This window comes from Pteropus alecto, unplaced genomic scaffold (assembly GCF_000325575.1).
Source record: "Pteropus alecto unplaced genomic scaffold, ASM32557v1 scaffold88, whole genome shotgun sequence".
In the NCBI taxonomy this organism is placed as follows: Eukaryota; Metazoa; Chordata; class Mammalia; order Chiroptera; family Pteropodidae; genus Pteropus; species Pteropus alecto.
Window position 1 is genome coordinate 19,537,222 of NW_006494611.1, and position 18,650 is coordinate 19,555,871.

The 18,650-nt window shown below is 37.5% G+C and overlaps 2 protein-coding genes across 3 annotated transcripts in view; one reads left to right on the top strand and one right to left on the bottom strand.

Annotated features, from left to right (window-relative positions):
• PRKG1 (protein kinase cGMP-dependent 1) overlaps positions 1–18,650 on the top strand; it is a 1,107,428-nt gene that overhangs the window by 609,369 nt on the left and 479,409 nt on the right. The gene's annotated exons all lie outside the window — the stretch shown is intronic.
• CSTF2T (cleavage stimulation factor subunit 2 tau variant) lies at positions 3,059–6,836 on the bottom strand. Its single transcript, XM_006925984.3, has one exon. It carries the CDS (start codon positions 6,754–6,756, stop codon positions 4,951–4,953), a length of 1,806 nt encoding a protein of 601 aa, XP_006926046.1. The 5' UTR covers positions 6,757–6,836; the 3' UTR covers positions 3,059–4,950.

Below are 18,650 nucleotides of genomic sequence, written 5' to 3' on the forward strand. Positions count from 1 at the left end.
GCCATTTTTCGTTCACATTTGTCAAATTAGATGATAAAAATTTTAATTGAACCTAATAGCGTTTTCATATGGAGTAAAAGCAGTTGTAAACTCAAATTATTACAAGTTCTGGCAAGTAATTGTGTGAATTAAACCTAATATAAAACATAGGGAGAGGCTGAGCATGTGGCCATATTGGAGAATATATGCTGCGCCTAAATGCAATCAGATTCAAAATTTTTGAAAACCTGGGGCTCCTCAAACAAATATCTACAAGCTTATTTGGCCCACAGATTCTGGGTCTGTGGTCCAAAGATATTTAAAGCTTCTACAGGACAAAACTTGACAAAATTGACCTGAGGGCGGGGTGAGGAGATTATGTGATTCTAGAGATTTCTCAACAATGTCATTTCTCGGTTTAAAATAAATGAGGGTCTTTTTCTCTGCTTAGTAAGTGTAAAAAAATATAATCATTTTGGATTTAGGCTTACCTAAAGATAGGAAATATATTCTAGTAATAGGCTGTGGTCATGTTTACATTTTTAGTCCTCATTTATGTTGCCGTGTTATTTAATATGTGAACAAGGGTGATATTTGGGATATAGAATATGATTTTATGAATGCTAATGCACCAAGCCCTATATAGCCTTTCATAAACTCAAATATATAATTTTAATGTGTCTCATGCTGTGAATGTTATTCAAGTGAACCTTTAAGGAAATCGGGCACTGTGAGTCATAGCAGATGTATCTTTTTCTGTGTAACATCCAGGGATAAATGCATATTCTTAAATAGGTACAGGTTGCTTCATATTCAGGCAGCTCAGTGTAGTAGTGGAATCGAAGGGCAACAGGTACATTGAAACGGCCTACAGATTTTTGCAGTAAATTATTAAAGAAATTAGTAAGACAGAATTCTAAAACAACTAATTAAAGAAAATAATTTTGGGAGAATTGCTGGTTTTATTTCTTGATGCCCAACACATCATGAATTATACTTTTGTGACATCATGCATTATACTTTTGTGACAAAAATTAAGTAATCAAGCAGATATGATTTTTTTTAATGACCAATCTTTTTAAATAACCCCTTTGTGAATATATGATATTAATTTCAAATGTCTGAAGATTTTATACATACTGAATCATATAAAATTGATTATGGTTGAGAATGTAGTGTATTCTAACTCCTTGATAATACTTACCTTCCTTTGGGACATAAATCAACTGCTGGTTTTAAAGAGCTGTCATTAATTAGAATATCATTTCTTTCTCTAGGTAAATACTTCTGTATTTAAGTACTAGGTTTGTTATTTTTGACTTGCTACTTCAGTGTCACTTTTGATACAATATATGTCCTTCACTGACATAAATTATATTCCTTGTTAGAAAAAATATCAAGAAGAAAATTGATAGTTAACATCGCATGAGAAAGGTAATTAGTAATATAAATATTTGTGAAGCTAAATTTTCAACCAAAGGAATAAACTTTTGTTTCAGGATGCAAATTAAAATGCTTAGAAATCTGATTAAGATCTAAAATAGACATATTACGAACTATATCAGCATATTGTGTAATATACCAATATCATATATACTATTAATATCTAATATTAAAACTTTATTTTAAATATGATAATTTCCTTAAAATGAATTTTTGATCATAGAGCAATCTTGATAAGAGACTGGTGAGAAAAGCAAGCTCAAACAGAAGTCTGTCTAGAGATTAGCTGACAATATAAAGCAATAAGAGGCTGACATATTCTTTTGTGAGAAGACTGTGAGATGTAACTGATAATTCAGTTTCTCTGCCACAGCAGGCTGTTACACATAATTATCCTTAGACCTCATCAGACCTAAGAAAAAGGCCTGACAAGCCATAGGAAATTAGGTTCCCTGTGCTTAATGTCCCATCACAGCGTGAAAAAACAAAAGCTTTGCAAGCTGTGATTAAGGTTCCCCCCGACCCCCGCCCACCCCCGGCTTTTCTACCATCACATTTCTGAAAAGTGTTGTTGAAAAGTCATACATGATCTCCCTTGGATTAACCTACATTCACCTGAAATTCACATTGGCTATTTTATGGAATACTCCAAAATCAGAAGTCCTGGAATAGGGCAGCAGCAGACATTAAAACACATTTTGGTTTTAAATCAGAAACATAAGAGGAAGTACTAATGGGTAAGCACAAATTAAAGTTGAACATTTCGTGTTCTCAAAGAACATGTATTGCCCAAGAAGAATAAGCACTCAAGAAGTATTTACAAATCAGTGTTTCACTGCACTGTCTTCAACTATGGTTATTATGAATGAATTTGTGATTTGCAGTCTATCATTTGGGAAAATGCAGAATGTCAGAGGTTGTAACCAAACATTATGTAGTAAAACACATAAGATTCTGATTGTAGCAGACACATATTGCTTGCATTCTTAACTATCAAAATGAAATAAGGCTCTATACTCTTTACATCAACATTGGGACAGTCAGATTGTGAATTGGAAGAAAGAACTTAATTTTATTAGGCTTATCAGAGTAAAGATTTGGAACGTATGGACTCTAAATGCTTTTGGGGGAAACTTATGTGCTCTTAATGGGACTTTTCTCCTCCCCCACCAAGAACCTGATAGAATGTGTTGTCCCTTCCTTTTCACCTGTGATTTTTGTTGGAACAAATACAGAAATAAGACAGTCTGTGATGAGTTCTTGGTCTATTAGAAGTGGGAATCGGGTACACAGGGTAAAGTAAACACAGAGTATTGCTATAAAGAAGTGCTGTCAGTAATGAAAACACCTAGAAGCTGACCCTGGAATACAGAGGAGAGTTCTTTACAGGGGAAAATAAACAAAAGGAAGCCTAATATTTGAGTATCCACCAAGATGTTGCTAGTGATACCAACCATAGAATAACACACCTTTATAATTATTTCAATTGTGGAACTATATAAATAATGAGTATAAGAAATTATTTTTGTCTTTTTATTTAAAAAAAAAAAAAAAAAGTATTCAGGCCCTATTGATCTCTCAAGAGTAGATCACATGAATAATGCATTCATTAAAAGTAAATATATCAGAAACTAAATTGAGACTTAATTGTACATTCTTTTTATTAAGTCTGCATTAAACAATGCAAAGATTTACTACAACAAAGAGCATAACATTTAATAGTTTTCATTTAGTGTCATTCAATGAAAGCTTTGGGATAAAGCAACTATAATTTCAAAGTAATGAAACCAACTCTGTGAATAAGTATAATCCAAAACTATCATATATGTAAAGAAGTTATAACAGAGTTATCCCCTCTAACACAGGGGAAGCATATAAAAACATGAGAAAATTAACAGTATGAATAGCAATAAAAACAAGAATAAAATAGGTAGCCAGAAACAGTGTAGAGATGACAACTTTGTAAAAATAGAGTGAATTACCCATTTAAAATGTAAAAACTTTGCAAGGGGAAAAATAATTCAATTTCCTAGTCTCAGCTCTCTCCTTGTATCAAATGACATTTTTTCTCTGTAACTAGCTATTAGTTTTCCTTCTCCAGAATAAGATCACCTGGTTATTTAGGTGTTTATGTTGTTAATTACTAACAGTCTGACATAAATTTTCACATTCCACATTCTCATGGCTTAAAAACAGATTAGGTAGTAGCTCTAAAGGAAATGTGATAAGCCCCATCTTTCTACTCATTTTTGACTATGTCTCAGTGGTATGTATATTCGGACTAAATGGCTTTATTATTTATAAAAAGTAATGAGTAAACTAACTGTGCAGAGCTTAGGCTACAAAGATCTCTCTACCTACCTGGGCCTCAATTAATCTAATAAAATGGTGATAGACAAATAGATTTTGAAATAAGAAAGCTAAAAGACATGTTAAATGTTGCTGAGACTAAAATTTTTAACTCCTGATTCTGGTTGACCAGATGGCTACTATTTGTATATAGACACTAGTTGCCAAGAAGCGGAGCTCCACTGCATGAAACTCTTTGCTGTTTATGAAAAAGCCCAATGCTGTGTATACTTCATCCAGATAAACTGGTCCCTAGACACTGACCTTAGGGAAGGATGTAAGGGAATAACTCAGATTCAGATTTGGGGCTTAAAGACTACTAAGAAATAGGAAGGTACTGAGAAGATAGTAATACTGAGTCTCATCAAAGCAGACTTAAGTACCTGGTTGATCCTAGAACTGTCCCAGCAAAATCATGTTCAGGGCCAGGCCAGAATATTGCTGGTCTCTGAAGGGTGAGATAAATGAAACATCACACCAGATGCATTCCTTGATTTTTCAGGTAGTATAGCCTTAGAAAAAACAATTTCAATACCACAAGTGTACACTTATCCTGCTAGCTCTAACATTTCTAAATAATTCCAAAGCACTTACAATGCAGCATTCTACTGCCCTCAAAACAGGATTTTGTATTTTAAATGACTTACCAAAAATATAGATCTTATAATTTTGAGGTAAACTTCTTTATTTTCTTATACAACCAAAACTCTTAAACTATCTTGGTACATTACCATTTAACAGGTCATCTTTTAGTCTTTATGTGCAGATTTCACATCATTTTACTCAATATTTTTAAAAAATGTAGTTAACATATTGTAGACACTTTTAATATTGCTGCATATTCTTTGTAATCTTATACGGTATAATACAATCATTTTCAGAGTTATTTTGTGTGTATTTACAGTGAATTAAAGTGAACAGACCCACTCCCTCCTCCCTCTAGACCACCCCCCGACCCCCCACGCCACCCCAAACAAACATAAAAAAGGAAAACAGAAAAAAAAAAAAAAAGACAAGAAGAAGAAATGAAACTAGGTTCTGGCAGGAGGAAATCCCTAATCATTCAAGTGTGGGGGTGCAGAACTCAGCTTTTTTTGCACCCATTCTCCATGCTACGAAACACACAAACAACAATAAAAAAACTTTCTGAGATTACTGCCAACTATTTTCTAGAACATTTCAAGAAGCTCCAGTAGATTTTTGGATTTGTTCCTTCAAAATCAGAATACTCTGCCTTTGCTCAGGAGGCAACATGGCAATTTGATCTGCAGTCAGTTGAAGAACCTGCATGATCAAAGCTGCCTTTTCTTGATCCTGTGGAGTTACTTGGCTCTGCCCAGGACTAAAACTGCTAGGCTGGCCTCCACCTTGCTTGCCAGCTCCCTGTATACCTGTTCCTTGTATGCCTGCTCCCTGCATGCCCACTCCTTGTATGCCTGCCCCCTGCATGCCCGCCCCCTGCATGCCTGCTCCCTGTATGCCAGCTCCAGGATTTCCCACACCTGAAATGCTTGGGACCTGCCTGGGTCCCTGAGGACCACCTGCCCCCATATTAATGGGACCAGGACCCTGGATTCCACTGGTCATAGGGCCTCTCGAACTGGGGCCAGGGCCCCGTATTTCCATGCCTCTTGCATCCATGCCTCTTGCTTCCATCCCTCTGGTTTCCATTGCACAGGTCTCTATTCCTCTTCTCTCCATCACTCGTGTCTCTAAGACCTCAGTTTCCATGGCTCGGGTCTCCATTCCTCGAGAATCTCTACTACCTCTAGCATCCATAGGTAGACCTCTTTGATCCATCATGGGTCCTCTGGGCTCTCCAATTAGCAGTCTCGGATCAGCTAATGGCCCTCCCCTCATCTCATGTGAGGAAGGGCCACGGCTGTCATGACCGGGGGCATGATGCATTGGGGGACCCTGATGAGGTGGCCCAAGATAGCCTCTGGGCTCGACTTCTCCGGTGACTGAAAGCAAAGTCCCTCCACGTGGGTCATTTGGAGCATCTCCTAACAGTCCTCGAGGAGGTAGGCCTCCAGCAGTCATGGGTCCACGAGGCATAGGAGCTCTAGGATCCGACATCTGCACTTGCCCCCGCTCTAAAGGCACTGGACCAACCCCTGGCATTCCAACTTGGGGCTGCATTGCTCCACCAGGAGTCAAGGGACCAGGACCAGGTCCAGGAACCGCAGCTGGTATTGGCCCCGGGGCTGGAATTCCACCCTGGATAGGGGTCTGCATCAGAGGAGGAATGTCTTTCACAGGCCTTCTAGCCAAATGCTGAGGCTGAGGAGCTGGAGGATTCTGCTGGTTCAGCAAAACATTAGGTCCTTGGCAGAGACCAGGGCCGGAGACGGGGCCAGAGACAGGCTGAGATTTGCCTGGGATCAGTGGTGTGACATGTATCTTGCGATGCAAAATTTTCAGAGCAATCTCTGGATCCATGATTCTCATCACTACTTGTGCCTGCAACAGCGCATAAGCCAGTTGAGGATTTTGGAGTAACATGTTTCGAGCTTCCTGGTGACTGTTTTGGACACAGAGCTTCATCTGCTTCATCAGCTCAAACATCTGCTCCGGGGGCAGACTAGCGACTGCTCTGGTAATTGACTCAGGGGCATCTTCTGGATCGATGGGGTCCCCATACGGTGAGTCAATGATGGGCGCTGCAGGCCCTAAGCTCTTTAACTCCTCTTTGTTCTTTTCACTGGCAGCATTGTCCACCCGCAGCGCTCTGCCGCTGAACTCCCGCCCGTTCAGGTTCCGCATGGCACTAAGCGCGGTCTCCTGGTCTTGATACTCGCAGAAGCCATAACCCTTGGGTTTTCCCGTCTCTCTATCGTATACCAGCCGGAAACTGACAACAGAACCAACCTCCGAAAAAATGTCCTTCAACTGCTCCTCAGTTGCCTCATACGGAATGTTCCCCACGAACACGGAACGCAGTGATCGATCCATTGCCGGGTCTCTCACCGCCAAACTCGACATGATTCCGGCTGGGCGCACACCGGCGAGCGGATTCTTCCAAGAGTCGTCCTCCTGCGACCCACACTTCCGCTGAGCAACGGAAGCGGCTCTCAAATTCCGGGCAGAAACCTCAGAGATCCGCTTAAATCGTTCCGCTTATCCGCGGAATCTGCACTTCTACTTCCACTAACTTAGCTAATGCTCTCTGCCCCTGGTCCTAAGTAGTTCTGCCAGTACCTAATTACCAAGATGCGTAATTCCTTTCTCATCTCTTATTCCGCAGACTCTTTTAGCGCGGCACCACCCCCACCAGGAAAAGCTTGGTGCGCGTTAACCACAGTAAAGATGGCCGCATAGACTTCACTATGGTAACAAAGAGAGGGCGCCTTTGTTGACGTCAGGGCGGTTTTGCTTCCGTTTGCCCGGCGGGAAACCGCCAACCGAAAACCGATCGAGGCAGCTTGTTCTTCGTTCTGATACAAGTACTTTCACACAACAGTTTCTCATTATTATAGTATATGTAAGCTATATTTAAAAATCACATTCCAGACTCTAAGTGAAAAGTGTAGTCGTTTCAAAGCAGACTTCGGACTTGTTCCTTAAAATACAAAAGTAGTAGCTCTGTTTTAGAAAAAAAACATTTTTGAAAAATAACTGCTCAGAAACAAGCCTAACGCGTGTACCAGCTCCATCCCCACCCCCATCTTGCTGCTTCCGATAACTGCTTTTGATAGGTGGCCGGTCTGGTCGGTCTGGTCCTTCTAAGTTCTTGTGGACGCAGGCAGCAGTCTAGCTATTCACAATACTATTTTTGGTCTTTAATCGATGTTAACATTAATGATTAATGATAGCATTTTATGGCTGTAGAGTATGAATTAAATTTATGTAACCATTATGTTGTAAGCATTTAGATTGGATGCAATAATTTCACCATCTTTAATATGAAGCGAAAAACAAACTAGTTTCTATTCTGCTGCTAGTTTTGACGGCAGAAGTTGAGTATTCATAGTGGAGTGTGGTTTTTTCCCTCCATCTAACAGACAAACGATAGAAAAACTTGGAGAGGGCTTAGTAATTTGCTAAGCAGCCAGGAAATAGCAAAGCCAGAATTCTTACTCAGGTATGGTCTATCGTAGCTCTAGAGCTATGTTGCTTCACATGGTAGCTACTAGCCACCTGTAACTCTCGAGTACTTGAAATGTAGTGTGACTGAGAAATGGAAACTTTAACTTTACTTATTTTTTATTAATGTAAATTAAAAAACTGATATTCAGGCTACTGGAAAACTTTTTGGTATGTTTAAAACAGCTTGGGTAGGATTAAACAATATAACAACGTTAATAACACTCATTTTATTTTACTTTTTAAAATGTGGTTATTTTAAAGTTACGTATATGGGTTGCATCGTGTCCATGGACTGTACTACTCCAGAGCCTGAGTTTTAACTCCTAAACAGAGAGTCATTACGTAGACTAGAATAACTGCATATGCTTGAGGGTATTATGAAACTGTTTTACCAAATTTGTGTTATATATCTTAGGTATCATAGGCCAAAGAATAGGTCTGCAATGAGTATGAGGGTTTAGCTACACATAAGATAAAGCCTCCATTTTTCTTCAGATGTTTTAATTGTTCTTTAAAATAGGCTTGGACATAGCTATTCACTCAAGACACCTGATAACTGATATCTGTGAGTGATAAAGTGCATTTATATCACCTAATAAATTTTTTTGCTCCATCAAAAGAAACAGAATAGTGCCTGCTACTAATGCCTCCCCGCCTGCCCCAATTCTTTTATTGAAGGCTGGGCAAGGAGTGTAAGGGTGTTGAAAAAGATATCATTTCAGAACACTGAAAACAAGTCCATTTGTCTCCTTTCCATACCATCTTTTTACAGAGAGAAGTCATGACTTTTTTACATTCATTCTGTCAAGGACATCTTAGACATCGATTATGTGTATAATTGTGTATGTGTTAAACACAGTACTCTCGAGTATGGTAATAGGCTATTAGGATAAATTGTAGTTCATAAAAAGTTTCCAGCTCATCTGATAGTTTCTTTACTGCTGCTGCTGTTAATATCTAAACCAGTGGTCCTCATAGCATGCATCAGAACCACCTGAATCCAGGGCCTACGTATGATTGCTGGGTCTCTTCCTCTCTCCTCCCCAGTTCTGACTCAGTATTTCTGAGGTAGGAGTAGAGAATTTGCATTTTTAACAAGTTCTCAGGTGATCCTCATAGCATGCATCAGAACTACCTGAATCCAGGGCCTACGTATGATTCCTGGGTCTCTTCCTCTCTCCTCCCCAGTTCTGACTCAGTATTTCTGAGGTAGGAGTAGAGAATTTGCATTTTTAACAAGTTCTCAGGTGATTCTGATGCTGCTGTTCTGAGGGCCTCACTTTAAGAATCATTGATCTAACCAAAGAGACTTAAAGTGTGCATTCACGTTTTTTTTGTTTGTTTGTTTGTTTTTGGGATCAGACCAAACTAAGTTTAGTACACTGTTGAAAACTGTGAGATCTGAGTGTTCATAAAAATTTTATTAATACTTTAATTCTAAACCAGTACAGCTAGTACATGCTGATCCACACTGAAGATACCCTGGGCTCAAAGAATAGGTGAACAGAATAGCTGAGGAACTCTGGGGAATAACAAGGAGGAAGAAGCCACTGTAACAGTGTGATTTTTATCATAGGTCTTCCATGTTCTCTTTAGTCCTATTCCAAACTAAAAGAATTGTTTGATATGGCTCCCTTCATAGAGTACCAGTGTGACCCAGAACATCGTTCAATTCTCAAGACACATAAACTAGTATTTATTATTAACTGAGTGGTCCAGAATTACCAAGATCTTTTAGGAACCTGTGTATATTTCCCGGTACCATCATAGGTCTACCTTGGAAGAACCTCCATTTTATACTGCTTTCTTTGTTCCCATAATGTTTAAACTTCAGATATTTGTAGCATGACATACACTCTGAAGAAAAATGGACATGACGTTTTGCACGTTCAAGCAACGATTCTTGTAATAAATCAAAATATCAACTGTACTGAGTGATTTTTGAACAAACACATTAGGGCATAAGGCTAAATGGAGGTTGTCCTTCTAACTAATTACCTTCAGAAACTGAACCTAATTCATTTAGGCTTCCACTGTTCAAAATAATTTCTAAACTCCTACCCAGAAATTGTTTTAGGGCTCCATTTATAAGTCATACTAGAAAACTGGTGCCTTAACTCAAAGATATACCTTCTTTTCAGCCAAGAACAGAATCATGCAACTAAGTCACCTAACTTTCTTTTTTCTTTCTTTCTTTCTTTTTTTTTTTTTTTTAAGTTTATTGGGGTATAAATCACCTTTCTGACCAGACTGGGCAAAAATATATTAGCTATTCCCAAATATTAAGGCTTACATCAGAATATAAAGAGCCTGTAGGCTTTGAGGGTATTAGAAAAGATTCACCATAGATTAATTAGATAAATGCCAAAGAGAGGTACTAAAAATATTTTTAGTCATGACAGGCATTTTTTAAATAAGTGTATGGATTCTTCAAGGAATAGATCAAAATATAGTTCTCCACAAAGTTCTTAATCTTCTTCCTTCTTCCTCTTCTAGGAAATAACTATTTATTTATTTATTTTTTTGGATATAAACCATTCCTTATCTCTACCTTTCTGATGATAATAACTGTTCTACCTTTTAGTAGAATTGTGATTTTCCTTCTAAACTATAACATCATTCAAGGAAAAAGCCGGATTTCTTTTTGTCAATTAACAAAATGTTTTATATTTATTCTTTTATTCCATAAATATTTATTCTAGGTACTGGCAACACAATAGTGAAAAAGACAGACATTTCACTAGAGCACAGGTTCTCTAAGTGTTGTTCCTGGACCAGGAATGAGCATCACCTGGAACCATCTTAGACATGCAAAATTTGGGGCCTTACTCTAAACTCATTGCATCAGAAGCTCTTGGAAGGGGTGTGTGTGTGCACATGTACATACTGAATTTTGTTTTAACAAGCTCCCCAGGTGATTATATTACAGACTAAAGTTCAAGAACCACTGAACAAAAGGGAGAAAATTATAACAGATAGATGATAGATGAGAGAGAGAGAGAGAGAGAGAGAGAGAGAGAGAGAGAGAGAGAAAGATACTCTGTCTTTTTCACCACTGTATCCTCAAAACCTAGGATAAAACAGCATAGATGGGTGTTCATTATATGTTGAATAAATTATGAGAAGTAACTTTAGAGGTAGCTAATTCACAAACACTTTATTTTAGATAGGAGGACATCTGTGGCATTAAATAACATACCCAAAAAGAGAATGGAGACTTTTTGCCAGGACCCTTGTCATTTTATTCCTAGGTCAGTGATAGTTGTTCCATGTTACTATTTGATAAAATAGATATGCAATGAAGTATATAGATGTGGAAGAAAATGATAAAGTCTAGACCATCAAAGACAGCTTCCGGATGGAGCTGGGATTTAAGAGATGAGTTATAATCTGGTACATACAAATGGAAGATGAGAATAAGCTAAGAGCTAGGAATAGCCAAGATGCGAAATTTGAACCTGGTGTTTTTGATACCCTCAGAGGAAACTAGTAGAGAGCTGGCAAATAGTGTGATAAAAGATTATCTTTTGGGACAGATTACAAAAAGGTTTTGAAGACCAGATTCATGAATGTAAACTTAATGTGAGAGTTAATAGGCTTCCTTTCATCTTTCTAAAACATGAACATAGAATAATTATGTCAGAGGTTTAAGAATACCAATCTTATACAATCCTTCATGATATTTTTTGCACTCGGGCTATTCTTTTTAACCATTATAATTTTAAATCTAAATTGTGGCAGTTTATCTTTCTGTGTTTAACATCTTCTATAATATGGCTTCATTCTTATTACTAACCCATCTCCTTCATATATTCTCCTCTGGCTAATTATACCACTCATTTTTCATATTTCATACGTGATTTGTACTTTTCTACCTCCTAGCTTTTGCTATATATTTGGTTAAGGGTGTCTTTTTTTCCCTCTTTATTTCCTCATCACCCCTCCTCAATGTCTAAACCTTTCTTGTCCATCAATCCTCATCTCAAAGACTTTTCCTTTTAAAGTAGAGTATTGATTTGGCACAGATTATCTTCTATTTTGTATTAGAGGTACCTATATTCTTGCATTACCACTTAAGCTTAGAACACATATCTGATTTATATTTTTATAGTGCTTAGCCTACTGCCTTTTATATTACAGTAAATAGTTTTCAAATTAATACAAGATCATCTTATTACAGATGTTAACCAAAGGATAATATAATGCTTTTGGCTTACAAAATACTTTTCTTTGTGTTCCAACATCTAGTCTTGACAACAATCCTATGAAGTACAACAATTGTATTCTAATTTTAAAGATGTACAAACTTAGAAACTATTTCTTAGAATTTTACTTAAAAATGGACTCACTCAAAATACAGATGCTGTTCATAAAAACCATCTTGAGTACTTAATAGGAAGGAAGCACTCTGATAAATGCTATAAAATACAATATTTTGTTTAATACTTTCAACAGCCCTTCTGAGATAGGCAATCATAATGTCTTAATTTATAGCTAAAGAAATAGAAGAACAGAGATGTTAAATAGTGTGCACATTTTAACTGGCAGAGGCAAGATTTGAACACATATAATTTGATTCAAAAAACTTAAGCTCTCAAATTATTATTCCTTTAAATGAGTTTCCCAAGGATACATAGCTAGTAAATGGCAAAGCTATAACCTGGAACTAGGTCCTTCAATTTTAAACTTCCCATTTCACAATTAGTATAATAATCACAGGTTACACAATCTGGACACAATCTCCCTTTTTTCCCGATTGTATCTGAGTATAACTAATTGCAATTTTGACATCACAATCAGTGCTGTGGCAAGAGATGGACTATAAGATATAAAGTCTGAAGCAATTGAGAAAATGTTTCCTTTTTCGATATGGAGGGATATAGTTAGTTAAAGATCATATAAGAATTTTTTAAAAACATCCGTTAGGTAATGCATGTGTTTTCATAGACAACTCTATAAAATGAAAGGGCTCAAATTTCTCAAAGCCCAACATAGGTTTGTCCATGACATTTTTCACAAATTCTTAAGTGTATTTAATATGAAACAACATACAGAGGACTAAATAGTAAATTTAATTTACTGATACATGAGATGAATGGCTTTTATTGGCAAGAGGGTGATTACATGAATTTGGGACTGCTAGAAATATGTTGTTCCAGGACTAGAGGTTATACTGAGCCAAATGTTCTTCCTGGGAGGGGAGATGAAGACAATGAGGCCCAGGGCAGACAAGGGACTCCACTAGGGTAGGTGCCTAGTTTTTGGCCAAACTTGTAATGAGATCTAGATCTATTCAGACTTTCCATTCTAAAGTATGCTCCTAGCACTCTGAGAGGCAGTAGTAGAGTGAAAGGGTTAAGAACACAGACTTTAATTTCAGAAAGACTTGGGTTGGCTGCCTAGTTCAAGTAACTCTGTAGCCTTGGACAAATTACTTAACCTCTGTGCTTCCTTTTCTGCATCATTTAAATGGGAATAGTATCACCTGTATTACATTGTTGTTTGGAATACATGCCATTTATATCATTACTCATTGCGGTAATTATTAATCTATGTTTTTATATAGAATTAATAGTAGTAGATGAAACACCATTTTAAGTGGACAGAGACCCAACATTTAGTCTAATGATATTTATGTTTTTGTCTACCCCTTCATTTTTATCTTTGAAGAGATTGGGCTGTTTTCGTAATATATTATTTTAAAAATTGTGCAGAGACAACCTTGGATAACATTACTATTTTTAACTTGTGGTAGATTTATAGTTGAACATGGATCATTTTTCAAGCTCTATCTCATCAGACACTTTAGTGAGAATTTTACTAATCATTTTGGTGCTCATTACGTTCTTATACTAAACGATGAAATACACTCTTCAAGTACTTAGCTGAATTTCCACTTATTCATTTTTATTAAAGAGGCCTGCCTGAACTTTGAATGTGGAAGGTCCAGGCTTATACAGAACTGCATTGGTCTTGCACACAGGTTACCTATTTGAGTGTATGTTCAGGGTGTCATCAGAACTACTCCTTCAGAGTATGCACCGGCAGACGTGGGCCATTTATTCAAACGTGGAAAAGCATAAGTAACTGGACAAGGAGCAGAGCTCCCTTATTCTTGTTTCAGGCTGTCACCTGAAAGAACCCAGAGGAAGTATCCTCATAAAGTGTGGCAGAGTACAAGTCCTGAAACGGGTCCTGAATAAAGACATCTTGTTTGAGATAAACAACTCACGAATCTTTTTTTTTTCCTATAACCAGAAAAATCCAATACCCAACATCAGAGAAATGTCTGAACTGCTGTTCACTTCAGAAGTCAGGCTGTTATCTTTCTTCTGAGGCTCAATTGGCCTATAGAATGAGCCTATATTCATACCTAGTTACAGGAAAGAGGACTTCCTGAAAATTTTGAGGGCTCAGATTGTTAAAAGCAACAACAGCAACAAGACAGTGTGACAGAATGGATTTTGAATTCATTGTCATAATTAAATGATTCTTGAAAAAAATCAGATTGCCAGTTCAAATTTGCCATCAGATTCCCAGAATCGAAAATTAGATAAAAATATAAAATCCAATGTTTATAGGAATGTAGTAGCTAGCGAGCGCTTTTGTGTACAAGTACAGAAAATAACTACAACCATAATAAGCAAAAGGGATGATGGTGATGTATTAATAATATAGTAGTCCCCCTTTATCTTTGGGGAATATGTTCTAAGCCCTCCAGTAGATGCCTCAAACCACAGATAGTACCAAACTCTATATAGACTATGTTTTTTCCTATACCTATGGTAGTTAATTTATAAATTAAGCACAGTAAGAGATTAACAATAATAATAAAATAGAACCATTATAACAATATACCGTAATCAAAGTAATGTAATTGTACTCTCTCAAAATATCTTGTTTTGTACTCATCCCTCTTCCTGTGATGATGTGAAATGATACAATGCCTATGTGAAGTGAGGTGAATGATGTAGGCATTGTGGTATAAAATTAGGGTTACTTGAAATTAAGCACTGTCATACCAGATCAGTCCATCTGATAACCAAGATAGCTACTAAGTGACTAATGGACATTGAGTGTATTCAATGTGGATACCCTAGAAAGAGGGTGATTTACATTCAGGGAGGGCCAGGGTAAGATAGCATGAGATTTTATCATGCTCCTCAGAATGTACACAATTAAAAACTTAGGATTGTTTATTTTTGGAATTTTCCACTTAATATTTTAGGACCACAGTTGACCTTGGGTAACTGATACTGCAGAAAGCTAAACCACAGATTAGAGGAAACCTCTACTTTGTCATCTCTCAGAACCTGCAGGCAGAGGATTAGTCAGCTTGGGCTACCAAAACAAAATAGCATAGACTGGGTGGCTTAAACAACCAAAATGTATTTTATCACAGTTCTAGAAATCTAAAATTAAGGCACCAGCATGTTTCCTTTCTCCAGAGGCCTCTGTCCTTGGCTTACAGGTAGAGGCTTCCTCGCTGTGTGCTCACATGGCCTTGCCTTTGTGCAAATCTCTGGTGTCCCTTCCACTTCTTATAAAGATACTCTTATGACCTCATTCAATCTTAATTACCTCTTTAAAGATCCTGTATCCAAATAAGTAACATTGGAGGTTAGGACTTCAACATATGAATTTGGTTAGGGAGTGGAAGGTACACACAATTCAGTCCACCACACAGAGTAATACAGTCATCTTTAGGCAAATAAGGAATGGACAATTATAACACATTTAGAATATTCTATTCCCATTCTCTCTTTCATTCTCCCCTCCCCTCCCTCTCTTATATCTGTCTCTGAAGCATCAGATCTCTCTAATTTCTCTCTCTAGTCCACTGCCACTTAAGAGATTCTTCTACAGGCTTTTTATTTACTTGCTACAAATTTACCCAGAGACAATTATTTCTTTCTCTAGATACTGATTCCAGCTTCCTGGGAGAGAGAATCTAAAGGTCCAGCTCTACTCTGATGCCCATCCATGATTCAATCAGCAAGAGAAAGGGATCCCAGCTAGGGTGTTAGTGACACTATTTAACAACTTCATGCAGGGGCTCAGCAGTCAGATGAGTGGGAGAGACCCTACAGGCCCTTGCAGTGCCTGGAATTAATTAATCTCCTCTACCTGCTGGGCCATAGAGAGGTCTAGGACAGGGACACTTAGGAGCTCAGTGCAGTGGCTATTCATCATCAGGTACAGATTTTTAATTATCTTAGCCACTGATGCAGCCATCCTGGTAGCAGCTGACTATCCTGGATGACCATGAATTTGGTCATTGATGGTTTATCCCTGTTTGGGAGAGGAACAGTTAAAAGGGCGGTTGTGAACAAGGCAGCCATTCTCAACGTGCTACCGCCAGAGAGTTTTTCCACCACATTCCTCTAAGTCGTTCTCTCTGTTTCTGCAAAAATAAAATATTAGTTTAAAAATATGAGTATTTTTCATAGAAATTTAAAAATGTTGATTTATAGATAGAAGAAAAAGCCTGGTATAAAGCAGTAATGAAATATTTAGCCACTCATTAATGATCTTCAGAAAACTCACACTGTATTTAATGTATGATTTTCTTGAAGGTGAATAAAGTATTAAAATATTAAACTCTTCCATCTCTCATATAAAAATATCGATAATTCTTGACAATTTAATGGTAGAATAAATAGAAACAGTTCTTCCATTTTTTTATCATCTTCATCACTGGCATATGACATTTACCTTGAAGTAGCTGCATATATTTTTTTGTCTCAGAGCAGTACAATGAGAGAATTTCCTCTTTCTCACTGCCAGGTGTTTGCCAATTCCCTCCTGGCTCCGGGCAACAAAGCAAGTGCCTGCGGGGAAACAGGGAAGTGCAAGTGACCTATTCCTCTGCAGCTCGGTCTTTTGTTAGCCTTGAAAATGCAATTGTGTGTGTTAGCCCACGGCCCAGGAGGGGTCCAGGAAAGAGTAGCTGATGCCTGCAGGGAAAATAAAGAAAGTGCAGAAGTTTTCCTGCTAGTTTAACGATCTGGAGTTTGCTGCCAGGGACCCAGAATTGAGCAATTGTTGGAGCCTTTCATTCCCACGACAGGACTTCACAGGGAGGCCAAGTTCCAAGAAATCCTTGTGAGAGCAGGTGTCTGCAGGCAGTGTGAAGGAGGTGGAGGAAGGCAAGAAGGGAACTTACCTCACACGTTTTAGATCAGCACAGGCCTGGTAACGCTTTAGGAGTACTATTATTTATTACTTGACTAAAATGGATTCAGCACCTGTTTTGTAAATACTTATTGAGCCTGTGCTATGCAAATGGTAGGCAGTGAGTTTAGCAATATAAGGGTTTAAATGTGAACTGAAATGTGACTCCTGCGTTCATTAAAACTTTTCACCAAAAACTTTCGTCAACTTTTCCCTTGAACTTTTACTGAGGATCAATGGTGTTCAGATTCAAGCGTGTGGCAGAAGGACAGCTGTGCCTCAAGGAGTTTCCTAACTGTCAGACAAGACGGAGAATACAGGATATGTGCAGACAGTTTCCAAATGCACTTTTGATTTGTTTGAGTTCCTCAGAGGCATATAGAAAATAAAAATATAACTGCCGTTTATCCATTGACCCTCTTGCTAAGGTTGAAAATGAAAACAATGGTTTTTTCTTTACTACTGAGAAAAAGACTGTTATTTCTCTTTACCGTGCTAGATTCTATTTACCTATATATACCAAGGACAGGGATTATTACTGGAAACTGATTGCATTTGGCTTGAAGACAGTAAAACTCTGACAGTCCTTCATACTCTTCTCTATCTAGAAGCAAGCCCGTCTGTCCCTTGGTGGATAGTAAATTGTTGCAGGCCATCGATTCTATAAGCAGCTTATTATTATTTTCTTGTTAGAGTTCTTAAACTCTAACCTTAGAGCAAAGCATGGTTTCTTGAGAAGAGCCCAAATAAAATATAACCAAGTTTATTGCTTGGTTAAATTAAGTATTTCAACTAAATTCATATATTATTAGTACTTTGGATAAATGGTACAAATATGAGTTTACCTTTGACCATCAGTCTAACCAGGGACAGTAGTGTCCAGTCTCTGTTGATGTCTTAATACTTTGTCCTGTTTTGTGGGACTCAGTAACTAGCTATTTGTGGGCTTTGCCTCTTAAGATGAACTTTCTTATTCATACTTTCTCCTAATTTTTTTTTTTTAATTTCTCTCTCCTGTTTCTGCATTTGCTGTCTACTATGTCCATAACTTTCCAACCTCCTTCTTTCACTCAAAGTATAAGTATTTATGTTTTGATTGTCTATGTAGAAAAGAGTTCTGTGTTCCTAGAAAGAACAGCATTATAGGAAACAAACTGAAATTCTCTTGCCTTTGGTTTCCCTCCTGGTGGTGGTTCTAATAGCTTACCTCAACGCTGGAGCATTTTTTTTTTTTTTTTTTGTCTACTTCCTTTAGAAGATATAAGCATTATTATTATTATTTTTTCTTCATGTAGGAGGTTATTGTGAGTGGTTGCATGAGTGATTAAGTGAGAAATTGTGAGTGATTGAGTGAGAAAGCAGATGGAATGGATTGTTGGAAAGGTTAAATTAGGGGTGAGTGTTTGAGTTGGGAGTGAAGATAGAAGTAAACATTTTAATGACTAGATCCAGAATAACAAAGATTGACATAAACCAAGGAAACAATAGGTTTATATTCCTTTCCTTTTTTCTCTCTGCATACTTTTTCCCCCATCGCTTTCTATATATTATAATTACTGTCAAAAGTTTATGCTTTTCACAGTATTATTTGGAAAATTAATGGTTTAACATGCAGT